Genomic DNA, 17,344 nt, shown 5'->3' on the forward strand with positions numbered 1-17,344 from the left:
GTGATTTTGCAGTGAAGTGTGTACCACTAGTGAGATTCCCCTGTACCACTAGTGGTATGCCAAATAGTCAATAGGTTAAATGAAATTATAATTTTACATTTACGTACTACTAAATGGCTACTACAGTGGCGTGCAAATCTGTCGGTGTTTTCAACTGTAGTGCTATGTCTGTCCTCTAAGAGTCAGTAGTTAGTCGGGGCACTCGAGTCACCGCCGAAATAAGGCGAAGAAGAAGCTCCGACTCCGTGGAGGGAAAGTTTGACAGCTCGTCGAGAGGAAACATCGAAATTTAATCGGTCACTTTCAGCCTTTTTGTTACCCTGTGACTATTTTACTTGTCCCAGGTATGTTTTGACACTTTTTCTATGCAGAAGTGAGCTAGTTATAATTGAAGCCGTCCAAAAAACTGGGATGTTCGAAATGTGCAAAACTAAAAGTGTGTAAGTGGTGTACTAGTGCCATTTGGGATTTAGTTGTACTAGACTACTAGTATAAGGTAGTTATTTGTAACCCGTAAACACAGTTGACCCGAGCGGTCCTACATTCGTTTGACACTTGTCATTAACAAGCTTTGCCTTTTTCTCTATACCAAGTTTTGAAACATTTTCCCTAGAATTGACTTGCATCAACTTCCACAGAAAAATGTTTTTACAGCTAATGTGAAAATAACTTCCACAGAAAAATGTTTTTACAGCTAATGTGCCCTTTTGAAAAAAAAAATCCCTTTTTGAAAACAAATTTTGTAAGCACTATTGAAAAAAAGAACTTTTCTTGGTTAGAGCGTGTGTTGTCGAAAAGTAAATAACGCATCATTTCTCATGTAGAGTTGTACAGTTGAGGCAAGGTGACCTTAGCAAAGTATTTGCGTCTTGAATGCACGTCTCGGGTCTAAAGTTTCCAACATATCGATAAAGAGCCACTTTTGCAGCGAATAAAAGGCAGGTATCATGTCTTTGGAAATGTTCAGCCCACTTGACTCCGTGATTGAGTTCCACGGGCCTTCTTTCTTGTAATAAGCAAAACAATGCGAACACGATTCAGATCACCCGCTTCTTTGCGGGAATTAGCTGTTAGTTACTCTTACTTTTTAATCTCCTCTTTTTCCCAGGAATGAGTGGACAGGACTCAAAAAGAGGCCCATGGAGGGGTGGAAATGGTGGTTGGAGAGGAAATGGTGGAGGATGGAGAGGAGGAGGAGGCAATGGGGGATGGAGAGGAGGAGGAGGCAATGGGGGATGGAGAGGAGGAGGAGGCAATGCGGGATGGAGAGGAGGAGGAGGAGGATGGAGGGGTAGACCGTGGAAAGGGGGCTCAGGTAATGGACGAGGAGGAGGAGGACCAAACGGAGGGAAGGCTGGAGGTGATAACAGAGCGTCAGCAAGTCACAGCTCTGGCACACATAGGGGTGAGTCTATTTCACGAATGAAGGCAGATGTGCTACTATTTTTTGTGCCCATGTCCTGTCCTGAAGCCACCCTTACTTACAAATAATTACTTCTCATCCGTAACATGAATTCAAACTTTTTGACTGCTTCTAGTTATCTGTACTTATGACTCTCGTCACACTGTCTCACCTTGAAAAATACTCACCTGTTTTACAGTATCTCTAGTCTGAACCCACTCACCCAATTTTTTTTCTTCCCTTTTTTTACCTACCTCAAGGTAACAGATGTGCCTTTGCCGTTGTGATACCTGCATCAACCTAAACCATGTTAACTTAGCATTTCGAAAATAAAAACCAATAAAATGAAAGAAAATGTTCAAACTAAATGAAAAAATACAATAGCATTGTATTCATTGAACAAGACAAGTCAAGTTGTATCAACTAAATATGTTCAAGTGAACAATAAACACATAAGTGCTGGCGGAGGTGGCTGCTTCCAAATTTGACCTGACTAATAAGTCCAATTCTAATGCCAATTGCATTTCAGTCCTCCATCAGGCCACTCTGGATGCACTGTGTCCCTACAAAGGATGGTCGCTGTACTTCACCGACGGTATTTATTGAAGATTAGGTCTAGCCTTGGCAAGATTCGCACGTGACAATCGGACTTGTCTTTCGGCAGGTTTCATCGAGAGCTCGCCAAGCGTGGAGAAAATCAAAGTGTTTGAGAAATACTTTGCCTCCAAGATTGACCTCTATGACAAGGTGGGGTTGTGTTTCTGACGCTATGTGGTGGACTGGAGTGGTGACTTGCTGTGCGATACAGGACGAGATCGAGCGTCAGGGCAGCGTACTGGTGGATTACGCAGACCTGACCGCAAACGAGACCGTGCTTGCGGCGCTTCCTGCCCTGACCGCCGAGTTGAAGGAGCAACCGGAGGTGATCCTCAACTGTTTGGGAGTGGCCATTCACCAGGTACACACGCACACACACACACACACACGCCCACACACACACACACACACAGATGCTTCTTAAATAGGAAGTCAACGCAAACATTTTTTTTCAAGAATATGTTCTATGGCCTCTTTCTCTTGTTGTTAACAAACAGGTGTTAACTGTCGACTTGGAGAAGCAGGCTGCTGAGCTGCCTGGGGACGAGCTACCTGTGACCGCGCCAATTATCCACATCCCTCACATCAGTGCAAGGTACGCGGCAGCGAATCTCACATTTGTTTTCTGTCCACATCCACTGTGAATAGAAGAAGTCGACGCACCCTGTTCAAATGCGCAGTTTTTATGAAATCAAAAATGACCATTGTGATCTATAACCTGTACAACACAATTGGGGGAAAAAGGACATCTTTTCGATAGACGCGCTGAGTTTGAATGAATTCCGAACACGGCCACAAATAATAAAAGGGTGCGCACACTTGCGTCACCAGGCTGTCTCAGTTGTTTACTTTTAATTCCCCTCTAGAACGGTTTTCTGTTTATGAAGGATTTTTTTTTTCCTTCACATTTGCACAAGGGTGTGCAGACTTTTTATACGCGCCGTAAGCGTGACTTGGATTACAGGCTGTACAACTACGAGCCGCTGACGCCGCTGCGCACGTTGCGCGCCAGCGTGTTCGGCTGCCTGGTGTGCGTGAGGGGGACGGTGGTCCGAGTGAGCAACATCAGGCCCCAATGCACCAGGCTGGCCTTCCAGTGCCTGACGTGCTCCAGCACGCTCTCGCTGCCGCTGCACCACGGCAAGTACGCCACACCCGCCAAGGTATGGAAGACGCATGCTCGTCGTGTTGGTGGTGGAAGAGTGTCAGTCGCGTGTGTTGTCTCGCAGTGTATCCAGCCAGATTGCCGCAGTCGTGCGTTCAGTGCCAGACGGAGTTCCCGTCTTACACACACTGTGGACTGGCAAATCATCAAGTAAGCATCACACGCAACACTTTTCGACCATATATTGTGTTGTCTGTGTGTGTGGACCAGGGTTGTAATAGTTTGGGATTATTCATTCGAGTTGGTTTTTATTTTTTTAAATTGATTTTATTTAGTTAGTTTTAATTAGTCTTTTGAGCAGGTTTGTTGGTTTTTATTTATTTAGTTAGTGAGTTTTTTTTTTTTTTTTTCACAGATGCTTTGTTTTAGTTTAATTCTTATTAGTTTTCGTTTTTTCATTTAATTTATGGAGTGTTTGTTGAGTGCAAGATTTAAGAAAAAAGGTCACTAAGTATTGTGTAATAAGGTAACCTACAATTGATAATGTCTACTGAATATGACTGTTTGAGCGTCCTCCTTCTCTACGGACGTACAGCAATACTGACATAAATACATTGACAAAGATGAAATCAAAGGACATTTTCACTATAATTATAGTTCGTTTTCTAAACGTAAGACGTAATTTCAGTTAGTTTTCTGCTTTTTTTTAAAGCTGTTTCCTTTTTTATTTTAACAAAAATATTTTTTCCATTATTTGTTTTAGTTATTTTGTTTTTCTTTGTTGACTATAAGAACCTTGGTGTGGACTATCAATTTGCTTACTGTTTTAAACAGGAATGAATCACCTTGTCATGCAGTACGTTTAGATCAGAAATCAACACAAACATCTTACCACTAAGTTTTTTTTTCCCCTTCAGAAATGTAGTAAATCACTATTTAACATTTTCAGCAAGAAATCATAATGTTCACAATTTTTTCTCTCTCTTTTTTTTCTGTTTAAACTGAATATTAAATTCTGCAAATGGCATTGGGGCAGCACAGTCAACTATTGGTTAGTATGTCTGCTCGGGTCTCCCTATCTGTAGTTTTCTCGTGTGGATAATTTCCCAGGGCTCACCTTCATTGCGCCCTCGGTAGTGATTGAATATCACAATATCACCACTAGGTGTCACACTTAGCTCACTGTTACCTCAGCAGTGACTCACCTGCAGCAGACTGACTGCATGACTCGTACCGGTTCTGGTCTGTTCAAATAAACAACAGAATGTTGACAGAGTGCTATAGATGGGGTTGTTAAGAATATCTTTGCTTGTGTGTGTGTGTGTGTGTGTGTGTGTGTTGGCAGGGTGCAGGAGTTGGTGTGCGGTGAGCAGAGGGAGGCTGGACGGATCCCGCGCACTGTCGAGTGCCACCTGACCGCCGACCTCTGTGACAGCTGCGTCCCTGGCGACACGGTGACAGTGACGGGGATCGTTAGAGTCACAAATGATGGTGCGCGCGCACACACACATGAACGTCTGTGTGTATAGACGTGTCAACCGAATATAGCTGCAACTTAATAAGTTATACAGTGTGGTATGAGTACCAGTAAGTTTGTTTCAATGGTTTGATTGGCAAAGAGCAACTCACCCTATAGAGATTCACATAGCACACTACTTTTCAGAAGGCCAGCAAATTGATATATTAAAATTCTTTTGATTGCTTCTGACATCATTGGTTCTCAATTGGGCACCAGCGTTTTCCTTTTGTAGCTTAAATCGCGACCCACTTTGATAGACATTAAGAGCAATTCAGAAAATGTTCAGTTAAAAAATAACCTTTAAAATCATATATATTTGTGTCATATTTTAACGACACTTGCTCAGGCTACATGTTCAGATACCCTCTGATGATGAGCATGCCACCCCTGTGTACCGGGGTGACGTGAGAAACACCTGCAAATTTTTACTGCATTAATATTGCTTTTGTGATCCAGGCACCTCCAGGTGGAATAAGGACCAGTGCATGTTCCTCCTCTACATTGAGGCCACGTCAGTCAGCAACGCAAAAGGTGCCGTTCAAGTTTCACTTTCAAGTTAGGCGTCATCATCGAGGGGAGCTCATGAATGTTGATTGCAGGTCAGCAGTCAAAGTCTGGAGGCGCGGGGTCGGCCGGCGGCTCGCCCGAGCATCGCTGTGGAGGTGAGGAGTTTAGCCTCAAGGAGCTCTATGCCATCCAGGAGATCCAGTCGCAACCTGACCTGCTCAGACTCATAGTGCAGTAAGTGTGCTGGCCCGAAAAGTTAAAAAAAAAAAAAAAATGCAAAGAAGCATTCACATCTATGGACAAGATAGTCTTACTTCAACCTCGTAGGCTTTCTTTGAATGAAATATGTCAGATGAAGCTCCACTACTGGGCCAGGCGCCAGCGTTGGCGTCAGTGAGCACATGTAACTGACGCTCAATAATTGACCTAAAACTAATTTACAATTTCATCTCCCGTAACAAAACATGCAGAAGAGCTTGGTATTCACTGACACACTGCACCGTCTTCACTCACTCTTCCCCCCCGCCCCCCCGTTTTCTGACAGCCACCTAGGTTGGTCATCGGCACCATGTCCATCAGGCATCGATAGCAATCACACCCTGTCACGTTTTGTCCTCCACCGCCTCCTTCCATGGCTGCCAGAAATATAATGTAAACTGAGCCTAAGATCGGAACACGCATCTTTAGCCTATGAGGCAAGACACGCTAATTACGAGTCCACGTGCTGCCGTGCCAAAATATTAGCAACAAAATAAAATAATTGTACAGCCTATAATTCTATCATCCATTTGAGGCTACAAGAGAACAACACTTGAACGTGTGTTCACACACACCAAAATTGAACTTTAGATGGCTTGTCATGATTTCCTCCTCGGGCCAAACCCAAACTGACAACAGTAGACACATTTTATACCATCCGTTGAAAATATATACCTTAACTTGAGATTCTTCATCCGTGCAACGTCTTCCTGCGTCTTTCAGTTGCTCGTTCTAAATGAGTCGACTCCTTTCGCCCCTCTGCAGCTCTCTGTGTCCCGCCATCTACGGCCACCTGGTGAGCGTCGCCGTCCATTCTGCGTCATTCTGGTTGGCCTGTCACGCTGATGCATTCCCACACGTCTTTGTAGCTGGTGAAAGCGGCGCTTGCGTTGGTGTTGTTCGGAGGACGGCAGAAACACATGGGCAAGAACAGCGTCCCGGTCAGAGGAGACCCCCACGTCTTGATGGTGGGAGACCCCGGGCTGGGCAAGAGCCAGATGTTGCAGGTTGATTCAATGCCTCAGAGGCGGACTCCTTCCTGCTTTTTGTTAAAAGTGTAACAAAATAATTGTATTTTCATGTGTAGGCAGTGTGCAATGTGGCTCCCAGGGGTATCTATGTTTGCGGCAACAGTACCAGCACTGCAGGTAAACACCAATTTTATGTGTAGCACTCACATTGAGTCTGTAAACTTTTATTGATTTGGGCCAGCGTTTTCCACCTTATTCCCCATGTTGCTACTCTGTATAAATGACACCGACACTGAACGGGTGAGGTGGGGAGGGAGCAAATTTCCACATTCTGAGGTTGGTATCAGGTCCTAATAGAGGCCTCTGTGTGTAAGGGAATTCAGCAATAACGCAACGCGATTGTCGCTGTCCATATTGTATTCCTCAACTCTTTGATTTATTTGAGAATGTTTTACATATAAATGTAGTTAAATGACACTTCTAATTTTGTGTTCATTTCTTCAGGACTAACAGTGAGTTTGTACAAAGACCCAGGAAGTGGCGATTACGCTCTGGAGGCTGGGGCCTTGGTGCTGGCTGACCAAGGTGGGGAAGCAAGTGCAAACATACATGCATTTGCTTTACATTCATCGGCCCCTTCAATAGGTACACCTAGAAACAATTCAAGGAGATCCAGAAAACGAGTTAATGCCTCACAAGATAGTGTCAATCAAAAGTCAGGGTCCTCATCGTGTATATAATTTAGGTGGGGTGTGATGCAGTGTTTTTCTTAGTTGCCAATGTTTGAAGGGGCCATTTTTTTTCACAAATTAAAAACAGTTGCCAAGTGTCTCATGCTGCTCCACGGGACTAAGGGGCTTCCGTTACCATGCCAACCGGCAGTGGAGCTAGGCCTTTGCGACCAGGCGAGCGGGTGTAAGTTCTCAAACTGGCCACATTTTGAAGAGAAAGGCAAGCAGAGAAAGAGACATCACTGGTGGAAGAAACAAGCTTTTTGTGAAAAGAAACATGTCAAGCAAAACAAGGACTTTGACGCAAATATTTGTCGGAAACGTGTCGGCATTTCTTTCCCTCATAGTCGACCTGCCAAGCAGAGGTTCACGGTCTAATCTTTGGTCTTCTACTCAAAAGTAGAGATGCATCGATTCATCGACAACTAATCGATGATCAAATCATTCGATAGTTATTTTTGATCACCTGCTTTTAAGCTGGAAAACAATGATCAACATGCCTACTTTATGACATGTTACGGACAAATTGATTGTTAGTTGCAGCCCTACTCAAAAGTTATGCTGAGCTCAAATCCAAAGTGATGCAACACCGCCATCTACAGGGATCTGATCGTCATTACAGTGGTTTACAAACATACATTTCACAGACCAGCTGGGCAAGACGCTGCCTGCTATTTGAAAAACCTACTTGACAAATGTTTATGTTGGTGACAGAAAACAGTTGGATTCCAGTTGACAAATGTACGTGAAACATCCGCGGCAGTGAATGAATTGAAAAGTCACTTTTTCAATATAATGTAAGTCAGCACACCTGTCCTCTGTTCAGGTTTGTGCTGCATTGATGAGTTTGACAAGCTGGGCAGCCAACAGCAGGCCTTATTAGAAGCCATGGAGCAACAGTCCGTGAGTCTGGCAAAAGCGGGAATCGTTTCCTCTCTGCCCGCCAGAACCTCCGTCGTCGCCGCCGCCAACCCCATCGGAGGCCATTACAACCGAGGCAAGACCGTCTCGGAGAATTTGAAGTACGGCATCTGTCAGTGGTTAATCACCTTTTGTGGATTGTCACCTCTCTTACACTGTGTGGGGCCTCATTTTCAGGATGGGCTCGCCGCTGCTCTCCCGCTTCGACGTGGTCTTCCTCCTCCTGGACATACCCGACGAGTCTCACGACCGCCGTCTGTCGGAGCACATCATGGCCAACCGGGCCGGCGGAGGCAAAACCAGCAGCGCCGTGGTCGCCAGGAGCAGCAAGCGCGACGCGGAGACATCCATCTTGCTGGAGCACGCCCACATGCCGCTGTCTGAGCGTTTGCAGGTGACGGTTCAATTCCATTTGATTTCTGGAGCACCATTTCACAAAAATAGTTGTCTCAAGGCACTTTGCATATGAAGCACGCGCCTCACACATTAGGAGACCCTCTGAACCCTGAATGAGCAGGAACCGAGCCACAGCACAGAGGCAGGGAAGAAACCTGACAGACCCGTACCTCAATGTGGGGCGGCTGTCTGGCTCAACCGGTTGCGTTGAGAGCAGAGAGAGGAGTGTGCAGTATTGAACATTTTATAAATTGTAGTAAAAAGTCATCATATATTAAAAAAGAAAGAACATTTCAGCAGCTTGACAGGAGGTTCATTCTCTTGGGTTCTTATTGGCTCCTGGTAACATCCGGCATTTTCAGGTAGAACACTTTTACTTTGGTTTCAAGTTTCAACCACAACAATGACCCCCCCCCCCCCCCCCGCCAAGCGCCTTTCCTGTAAACCTGAAAATGACAAACGCTTTTGTTTGTAAAGATCCCAGCAGGTGAAGCAGCTGACCCCATTCCGCAGTGCTTGTTAAGGAAGTACATCAGCTACGCTCGCCACTACGTTCACCCCACGCTCTCGTCGGAAGCAGCGCAGACACTTCAGGACTTCTACCTGTCGTTGAGGTCCCAGTCGCGAGCCGCCGACACCACGCCCATCACCACCCGCCAGCTGGAGTCTCTCATCAGACTCACCGAGGTAGCCGCCAACCTGTCGCTGTGGATGTCCGATGGTGTCGAATGTAACAAATTCAGGAGCGCGATATGGCTGCTTCCGTGCAGGCGAGAGCCAGACTGGAGCTCAGTGAGACCGCCACCAAGAGCCATGCGGAGGATGTGGTGGAAATTATGAAACACAGGTAGAGCAGGGTTTTCCAACATCTTATGAGCCACACGTTTCACATTAGAAATATCGCACGACCAAACAAAAAATATTGGTAGTAAACTGATCTCGTCTCAATGTACTCACCAATTGTGGGCCTGTTGAACACAAAACTATTGTTCTGTTGCATGAAAAGCAACCGGTTAATTGTACCTCCTGTCACCTAGTGGAAGAGCATTGAATTGTTCTGCTTGTCACTATGCGTCACTGGCATAGATCGATGAACAAATGGAGACACATTATATGTAGAAAACAAATAGCGATTTTCAGATGAAGTGAAATTTGATAATTTCCTATGGCACACCTGATAGTAGATCACTTTTCCTAAAACTGGTTAAAGCAAATGTATTTATTATTTTTTATTGATTCCCCCCATTCATTTACCTCATTAAATTGTTCAATTTATTTAATGTTTGAAAGAATAATTGAAGTAAAATAAATCATTTTACAAAATATATGTGAAATATTCAGCCAATTAGCCATTTTGTGGATATCCCTTTTTAAAAAAACAAAAGTTTGCAAACCCCTGGTCTTGTGCGTGCTTTTCTGTTGGGTTTTCAGACCACCAAACAAGTAATTAGCTACCAAGACGTCAGCGTATTTCCCTTCTTGATGCCTTTGCACACCTCACGCTCTCTAACGTTGTGTGTTTTGTTTGTATGCGCAGCCTGGTTGACACCTACTCCGACGGCTTGGGCAATCTGGACTTTGAGCGCTCGCAGCTGGGCGCGGGCATGAGTCAGCGCGGCGCCGCCAAGCGACTCATCGGCGCCCTGCACGCGCACGCTCAGCGGACCAATCAGAAGCAATTTGACCTACAGACCATTCGATCTGTGGCGGAGAGGCTGAACATAAAGGTACACTTTACAGTATGTGTGTGGGCATTTATTTTACTAAGGCGACACACACCAGTTTAAGTTTGAAGTGAAAGTTACAAGTTCGTTTTGAACCAAACAATATAAATCAACAACATAACCAAGCATCACAAAAGCAAAGCGCCCAAAAAACAAAAACAAAGCAGTAGACATCTGATTCACTTATCCCATATAAAAACACCAATATAACAAACAAACAAACAAACAAACAAACACACACTTACCGCTCTGTGAAACCTCCTTTGCTGCAATACCGCAAACAAGGAAAGCTGGATTTATCATCATCTAAATCATGTGTATATTTTTTGGGCAGGTGATGGACTTTGAAGGTCTAGTGAGTTCTCTGAATGAACAAGGTTTCCTGTTGAAGAAAGGAGCCAAGCTCTACCAACTTCAGACAGTCTGACAAGCCAACCAGGCTTTACCATCACTCACTGAAGGACTGGGAAACTACAGACAGCGAGTCAATTCGTTAATCTGGCCCACCATGCATTTAACACTATCAAGATTCCTGTAATATTTGTTGCTTTAATTTAGATGCTTTTTCTTGAAATTGGTTAGTTTCAAAGTATTTATTTAAATTTAGATGCTTTTTCTTGAAATTGGTTAGTTACAAAGTATTTATTAAAATAACAAATAAATGGTTCAAAAGTGGTTTATTGAAAATATAATGAAAGAAAATATAAAAATTGTATGTATTAATTTACATTTAAATAATTCAAATTAAATTCTAAATAATACAATTTAAAATAAGAATTACTTAATTTATTGTTGAAACATTTTACAAATTTTACATACACATTTCATTTATTATTAGATGTAGTAGTATCAATATCCCCATTTGCAAATAAATCCCTGTTTTAAAAAATCAAAAGTGGCCTTGAGCACAAAATTTGCCCATTTCAATGGGTCGTACTTCTTGAAAGCATTGTTTTCCAAATAGTTCCAAAACGTATTTTTCCTTGACTTGCACTTTATTTGTTATACAGTAATGTTTTATTAAAACATGTTCCTTTCTCGTCAAGAACCAATTCAATGTTGTTGTTTTTTTAAATACCTTTTCCAATTGCATTATCACATTAATATTTCGTTTAACCATATAAAATATTTGTAACTGGCACCTTCCATTTTTTGCGTGCGCAAACTCGTTTAGCGGCTTTTTTGCAACAGTTTTGCGACAATGCCTGCACCCGCGGCATCGTTTTATGGCAACATGGCGGCACGCTTGCTCCAGTTGGACCTCGGTCGGCCTTAAGCTGTAAAATTTCGACATGGCCCGACGGACGCAGCGCTCGCCGACCGAGTGCAGGTGAACATGATGATTTTGTGTTTTCGGAGCACTCCGCTGTGCCGAAGGGCCGCTGAGTGTTTGCTGTCGGCGCGGCGCGGGGCTACGTGTCGGCTGGAGGTGGCGACGACGACATGGCGGCTCCGGCGGGCAACACCTGTCACAGATGCTGGGGTGGGCTCCTGGAGCCTCGGCCTCAGAGGGGCGGACCGCCGCGCTCCCCGTCGCCTCGGCCCGTTGCCATCGACGTGGTGGAGGCCGTGCCGGACGCTGCTCGTGCTACGCGGAGGTCACTGTCGCTTGTTGGTCAACTCCCGGGCTCTCCTGTCCACCGGAGGCCGAGGACTCGGCGCCAAGAACGATCAGCAAGCGGGCGCGCAGGGGGAGGCCGCCCAGGTACCCGGACAGGGGCTGTTTAAGTTTAAAGAACTGGTAAGCAAGAAAGTGTGTGGAATTGTTTTCAACGGGCTTCTCCAACTTTTGTGGTTGAAGCGGGCATTTTTCTCAGGATCCACTATTATGACAACCTTAATAAAAACATGACTTCCTTGTTTACTCCCAAATACCAAGTTGCCCATTTTCAAGGAAAGAAAGTCATGATGTTAACAAATTCTTGTTTTCTTTTAATAAACAGAAGTAATGTTATCAAAAACATTTTGTTAGAATCAACAATTGTAACCTTTTGAGATAAGTCGAAATATTTACGTTTTCAAGTCATATTATACCAAACCTTTTGGGTCCAGGGACCCCTTAAAGTGGAGACATTTTCCAAGGACCCTCTCATAATCAAGTAAAGCTTACACTACAATACCACACATAATTTTCAGTGGCAGGTTGCCACTCGGAAAAAAAAGTCACACTGTAACAAATGGGGACAAAAACTAGTGAATGTTTGTGATTTGTATGAAAACAAATATGTACTGTATTTTGACAGAATAGAAGTCTTTTTAAAAGGATAATGCCATAAGATGATAGTAACTTCAATATTTAACAAGGCACACAACTTTAATATCACGGCTTGTATTCTAGAAAAGACACCTTTACTTAGGGACAAAAAGGAACATTTTTCCCAAATAATACACCATTTGTCAATTTAAAAAATGATAATTAAAATGATCATATATTGCAATTTTTTTTACCTACCCCTTAGTTATTATGGCTCACAGTAATCCTGTTTGAGAACCACTAATCTATTAAATGTCAAATGTCACACCGTACAGTACGAGAACCCGTGGACCATCCCCAACCTGCTGTGCGTATGTCGGATAGTTCTCGCTCCTTTCCTGGGTCACCTGATTATCCAGCAACACTTTCACCTCAGCCTGGCGCTCTTCACCCTGGCTGGAGCCACTGACCTGGTAACATGCACATGCATGACACACAAAACACAACTGTGTCATATAACACGAGCACGCTTCGCCTCACTATGCCAAACAGAAGTCCATTCTGAAAGAAAAAAAAAAAAATTAATAGTTGCTTGCTTGTCATTTTAAGGATTCACGCAAATGTGCAAGACTACATAAACCGCACAAACCGAAAGTGCCATCTTGTTTTTTACAGCAGGTAAGACCTATTCAACATGTGTCTTGATTGTGTGTGCGCGTGTCCTTTTCAGCTGGACGGTTACATCGCCAGGACGTGGCCCACGCAAAAGTCAGCCTTGGGAAGCGCCTTGGACCCGCTGGCGGATAAAATCCTCATCAGCATTTTATATATCAGCCTCACATATGCAGACATCATACCAGGTATTATGCCACGTGTGCCTTCAGAGATGGCCAGGTGTGCCATGGGAAATGATGCTACAACCAACTGGTGTGTCTAATCAAGTGTCTGTTGTCTCTCTTGCAGCGCCACTGACGGCTCTGGTCGTTTTCAGGGACATCGGTTTGATCGCTGCCGTCTTCTGGGTCCGATACAAGACGGTGCCGCCACCGGTGAGATTTTATTTGACTTTTTTTTTTTTTTCTTCTAATTCATTTTTTTCATTGCGATATAAAAAGAAGTCTTGTGTATATGTTGTTTCCTTGCCGCCTGCAGGTGACCCTCAGTAAGTTTTTTAACCCCTGCTACACCACAGCTCAACTCAAGCCGACGCTCTTCAGCAAGGTGAGACACACGCAGTGTAAATAGCATCACGTTAGTCATTTGTAGATTTTATGTTTCATTAATTGAAATTGAAATAAGGTAGAAAAAATGGCTTTTTCATAGTTTAATCACATGATTTGTTTCTTCATTGCCATGCTTTGTGTATTTGCATAACAATAAATACACAAAGAGATGAACTGACGTTTTGTGACTTCAGATAGACTTTGGCTTTTATTTTTGGTGTCTTGTTCTGTTTTTGTGTTGATGTCGGCACTCGGCAGGTGAACACGGCCATCCAGCTGGTTCTGGTCGCTGCGTCCCTGGCAGCTCCAGTTTTTCAGTACACAGACAGCATCCTGCTGCAGGGCTTGTGGTAAGATGCCAACAGCGCCACCCGCTGGTCTCCACCACCCCACCCCAGCCTCTTATTGCCGCTGTACTCGACACCTTCGGGTGCTGATGCACTTTAAAGGAATGCTGACCGTGCATTCTGCATTCAGACCTAATTCATATGGTCGGCGTCACATATGGAGCGTCGTCCTCGACCTCGTCACTAGGAGCAATTTTTCAAGCATATTTTCTTAAAAAAAAAAAAAAAAATGCACGACAATTTCAACTGTAAGTTATTTGGCTTAAAGTTTGATGCCCTTAAAGTGATGAGTAGTGCGTTTATGATGAATGGAGGTCATGTGTTCATCCTATTGGGTTTACTCAACTTATTGAGTGAAACTAGTCAAATTCCCAAAGTTCTGCCTTGACTTGTTACCAACTTTTTTAATGGTGTTTTGGTGGAGGACGGTGATGCATTAAAGGCATTTTAATGGGGAAAAGTTGATGTTAGTGTTTCAAGTTACAAGCGTGGTCATGGAGCGAATTACACTTGTCTATCAGGGTAGCACTGTAATTTGTATCCTACGTGTTGCAGGTTCATCACCGCCGTGACCACCACGGCGTCGGGCTACAGCTACTGGCACTATGGCCGTAAGACTGTCCGGGTGCTAAACACCAGGTCGCCATGACGATGACAAAAGTTACTCGCTAACAAGCCTCAGGCGACCTAGAGTCGGCGGAGGTCGGGGGAGGCACGAGCCGGACACGCGAGCGCCGGCTGATGGCCAAGAGTGGTGAGAACAAACAAGTGGCTGCCGAGACGTCGCCATGGCGATGACTCACCGCAGATGGCGGTCCCGCAGCTCATCCACTGGACCTACTGTATGTAGAAAGAGCTTCTATTTTTACACAGTCACAGCGATCACAGTCACATCATGTATACATCATGTATGAATGTTTGATTTATCAATAAAATAGAAAATCTGGTCAATGCGAATGTGTCTTGAAGAGTGCAATGAATACCTAATAGTAATGTCTCAATGAATGACACAACTTAAAAAAAAAAAAAAAATCACAGTGCGTAAATAGTTGCTCCAGTCATAGTAAACACAATTAAATATAATATAAATATGCTCCACAATTCTCCCTTATTTTCAGTTCAGCCCCAATACTCCTCTCATTAATTTCATCCGTGTGACTTTCATAAACAGTGGTAGGATAAAAGTTCCGGAATGGATGGCCCTTTTTGAAGAATTAGAAAAAAACAGCACACTGCCTGGATGCTAGCCACACTGCAAGACAAATGTGTTGGGCCACACCTTGAATTAAAAGGAAAACTGTTTTCCGTGCTGTCAAGCTTTAACAGGTCAAACAAAAAATTTAGATTTGTTCATTTCACGGGGGAAATTGAAGCCGTCTTTCAAAATATCTGGTCAAGAATGATTTGGATTCAATCAGTAAAATAACAGTCCTTTTATTGTCACTTTCTTACCTTGTTACTGTTTTGTTTTTGTTTTTTTTACTTAAAGCCATGCCTTCTTGTTGCAAGAAGTCATTGAATGTAAGTCAACAAATTAGTATGTGTAGCAAAACAGATAAACTTATTTGTGCAACTTTTTGTTCTATAGATATATTTGCATATAATAATTAATTTTAATGTAAATATGCTGCATTAGAGGTGTGCCCATCATTAAATACGCAAGATAGTGCACAGTCATGTGGAGGTTACCCTCATTGAAATAAATGGGGGGGGGGGTCGGTTAGCTCAGGTCAAGCGAACGTTATGTTTAGTATTTGTGTTATGCATCGGTCACTTCCGCGTGTGTTGTTGTTTGCATGTTTTATGGGCATCTGTGCGTGTGTGACTGTAAACAGTCATGTCTCTTGAAATATGAATTTAAAAAAAGCTGGGATGGATCCTGCAGTATAAGTCCAGCCCGAGGGAGAGAAAATAAAGTGCACTTCACGTTAACTCATCTTCCATTGTATTAGTCATTTTACAATGAATAAATTTGACTTTTCCTCAAATTGGGTCTTCTGTGTACCCCAAAAATTGTCATAGCCAATATATTTAATATTTTCACTCCAAGTATAGCAATGATGTCATCTCCAATGCACACCAACAGAAACTTTGGAAGATAACCATGGTCAATATTTTGTATTATATTTGTAAAAAGAGTAGTGGATGATCCCCTTCAGAAAGTGAAGTGTCGAAATGTAGGCTGTCAGAAGGACTTATCATGGAATCAGTTGACCTCTTTTCCATTCCGCAAATCTCCTTCAGGTCTCAGCCAAGACCAGACACACTTAAGCAAAAAAAAAAAAAGAATCTGATTATTTGTGCCACGCGACTATTTATAAATGTTTTTTAAATCATTTTTGTCTGACTAATTCCTCTTCTGTTGGCCCTGAGACCTTCTCAATATGTAGCTGCCACCCCCGGAAGCGCCCAAAGTTGAATGTATCACACGGAGGCGGCGCTTGACTAAAAGTGCTTTCCAGCAGTAGGAGCTCATCTCTGAGGACTCCTTTAAGGAGCGCTTAAGCCCGACCCACTTGGTACGCTTCCAAAGGACCTTTAGGAATGCTCTTGTTGCTTCTGTCTGACATCTCCTTCCATTTCAAGGGCTCCCTGAGCACATTGCGGCCAGGCCTGTGAGCCCAACGCTCCTCCAAACTCCGCTTTTGCTTATGAAACCCAAAAAGTCAGTCCGATTATTTCCAGTTCCTGCAAGAGTCCTACACACACACACACACACACATATCCATAAGGGTGCTATCCACACACACACCAGCACACGCGCGCACACACACACATACACACACACTCTTTGGTCTTTTATGGGCCTGAAATAGCTCTCCGCCTCCCACTCTGCCTTATATAAGATCCCAGCACAGAGATTTGCTGGTGCAGATGGGGTGTGTGTGTGCGGGTGTGTGTGTGTGTGTGGGCAGTGGGAGTGTCTTGCGCATCCTAAGCGTATGCATGTTTCGCCTTGTAATGTGGCAAATTTACAAAACAGGCCTAGTTCAACGTTTGTTTTTTAATGTAATGACTAGCAGATGGTGTGAATTGTTCACCTGCCTTTGAAGAGCAGATGTTCCAAAAAAAAAAAAAAAAATACAGTGAGCAAAGACTTCCTCCTAGGTTGAATTATGGGCATAATTGAGTTTCAAGCACCACCAAGTCCTGCCATTTTGGCCACCATTAAAATCCACCGGTAGTAGGCCCATGAGTTCATCCAAAAGCAAGACAGAAGTTTTATACCTGCAAAGTATATTTCGTATTGTTGTTTGGCAGTTTGAACATTAACACTGCACAAGAATATGGGAGAAGAGAAATAAGACTTCAGAAATATTCAATTAAAGTGCACAAAAGTTAAATAAGAATTGTACCATTAGATTGAGAGATTTTTAAAATGTATAATTCGATTTGCTTTGAGTGAATCCGTCATTTCGGGAATGCAACAAAAGTAAAAGATGTTGAGC

General features: G+C 43.5%; 2 protein-coding genes across 2 annotated transcripts; both read left to right on the forward strand.

Moving 5' to 3' along the window:
• The first annotated feature begins 186 nt into the window (after positions 1-186).
• mcm8 (minichromosome maintenance 8 homologous recombination repair factor) lies at positions 187-11,270 on the forward strand. The gene is made up of 21 exons (XM_086045637.1): positions 187-344; positions 1,109-1,405; positions 1,932-1,997; positions 2,067-2,149; positions 2,211-2,360; positions 2,497-2,594; positions 2,964-3,162; positions 3,229-3,314; positions 4,450-4,595; positions 5,080-5,154; positions 5,223-5,364; positions 6,154-6,184; positions 6,258-6,395; positions 6,476-6,536; positions 6,864-6,944; positions 7,917-8,112; positions 8,189-8,405; positions 8,885-9,094; positions 9,178-9,254; positions 9,945-10,134; positions 10,466-11,270. Exons 2-21 carry the CDS (start codon positions 1,111-1,113, stop codon positions 10,556-10,558), a joined length of 2,634 nt encoding a protein of 877 aa, XP_085901763.1. The 5' UTR covers positions 187-344; positions 1,109-1,110; the 3' UTR covers positions 10,559-11,270.
• Positions 11,271-11,316: 46 nt separating this feature from the next.
• crls1 (cardiolipin synthase 1) lies at positions 11,317-14,852 on the forward strand. Its single transcript, XM_086045638.1, has 7 exons — positions 11,317-11,872; positions 12,661-12,798; positions 13,056-13,185; positions 13,289-13,374; positions 13,478-13,546; positions 13,807-13,898; positions 14,451-14,852. Exons 1-7 carry the CDS (start codon positions 11,468-11,470, stop codon positions 14,542-14,544), a joined length of 1,014 nt encoding a protein of 337 aa, XP_085901764.1. The 5' UTR covers positions 11,317-11,467; the 3' UTR covers positions 14,545-14,852.
• Positions 14,853-17,344: the final 2,492 nt, after the last annotated feature.

The sequence above is a fragment of the Filicampus tigris genome, chromosome 11, assembly GCF_054856515.1.
Source record: "Filicampus tigris isolate MCC_2025a chromosome 11, RoL_Ftig_1.0, whole genome shotgun sequence".
In the NCBI taxonomy this organism is placed as follows: Eukaryota; Metazoa; Chordata; class Actinopteri; order Syngnathiformes; family Syngnathidae; genus Filicampus; species Filicampus tigris.

What these genes read in the sequence shown, in the direction of transcription:
- mcm8 (XM_086045637.1), top strand. Translation starts at nt 1,111, where the DNA reads ATGAGTGGACAGGACTCAAAAAGAGGCCCATGGAGGGGTGGAAATGGT. An exon ending in CGTTAGAGTCACAAATGATG is followed by an intron (nt 4,596 to 5,079) that starts GTGCGCGCGCAC and finishes TTTGTGATCCAG; the next exon opens with GCACCTCCAGGTGGAATAAG. An exon ending in CTGCTCAGACTCATAGTGCA is followed by an intron (nt 5,365 to 6,153) that starts GTAAGTGTGCTG and finishes GCCCCTCTGCAG; the next exon opens with CTCTCTGTGTCCCGCCATCT.
- crls1 (XM_086045638.1), top strand. Translation starts at nt 11,468, where the DNA reads ATGATGATTTTGTGTTTTCGGAGCACTCCGCTGTGCCGAAGGGCCGCT. An exon ending in ATATGCAGACATCATACCAG is followed by an intron (nt 13,186 to 13,288) that starts GTATTATGCCAC and finishes TCTCTCTTGCAG; the next exon opens with CGCCACTGACGGCTCTGGTC. An exon ending in ACAAGACGGTGCCGCCACCG is followed by an intron (nt 13,375 to 13,477) that starts GTGAGATTTTAT and finishes TGCCGCCTGCAG; the next exon opens with GTGACCCTCAGTAAGTTTTT.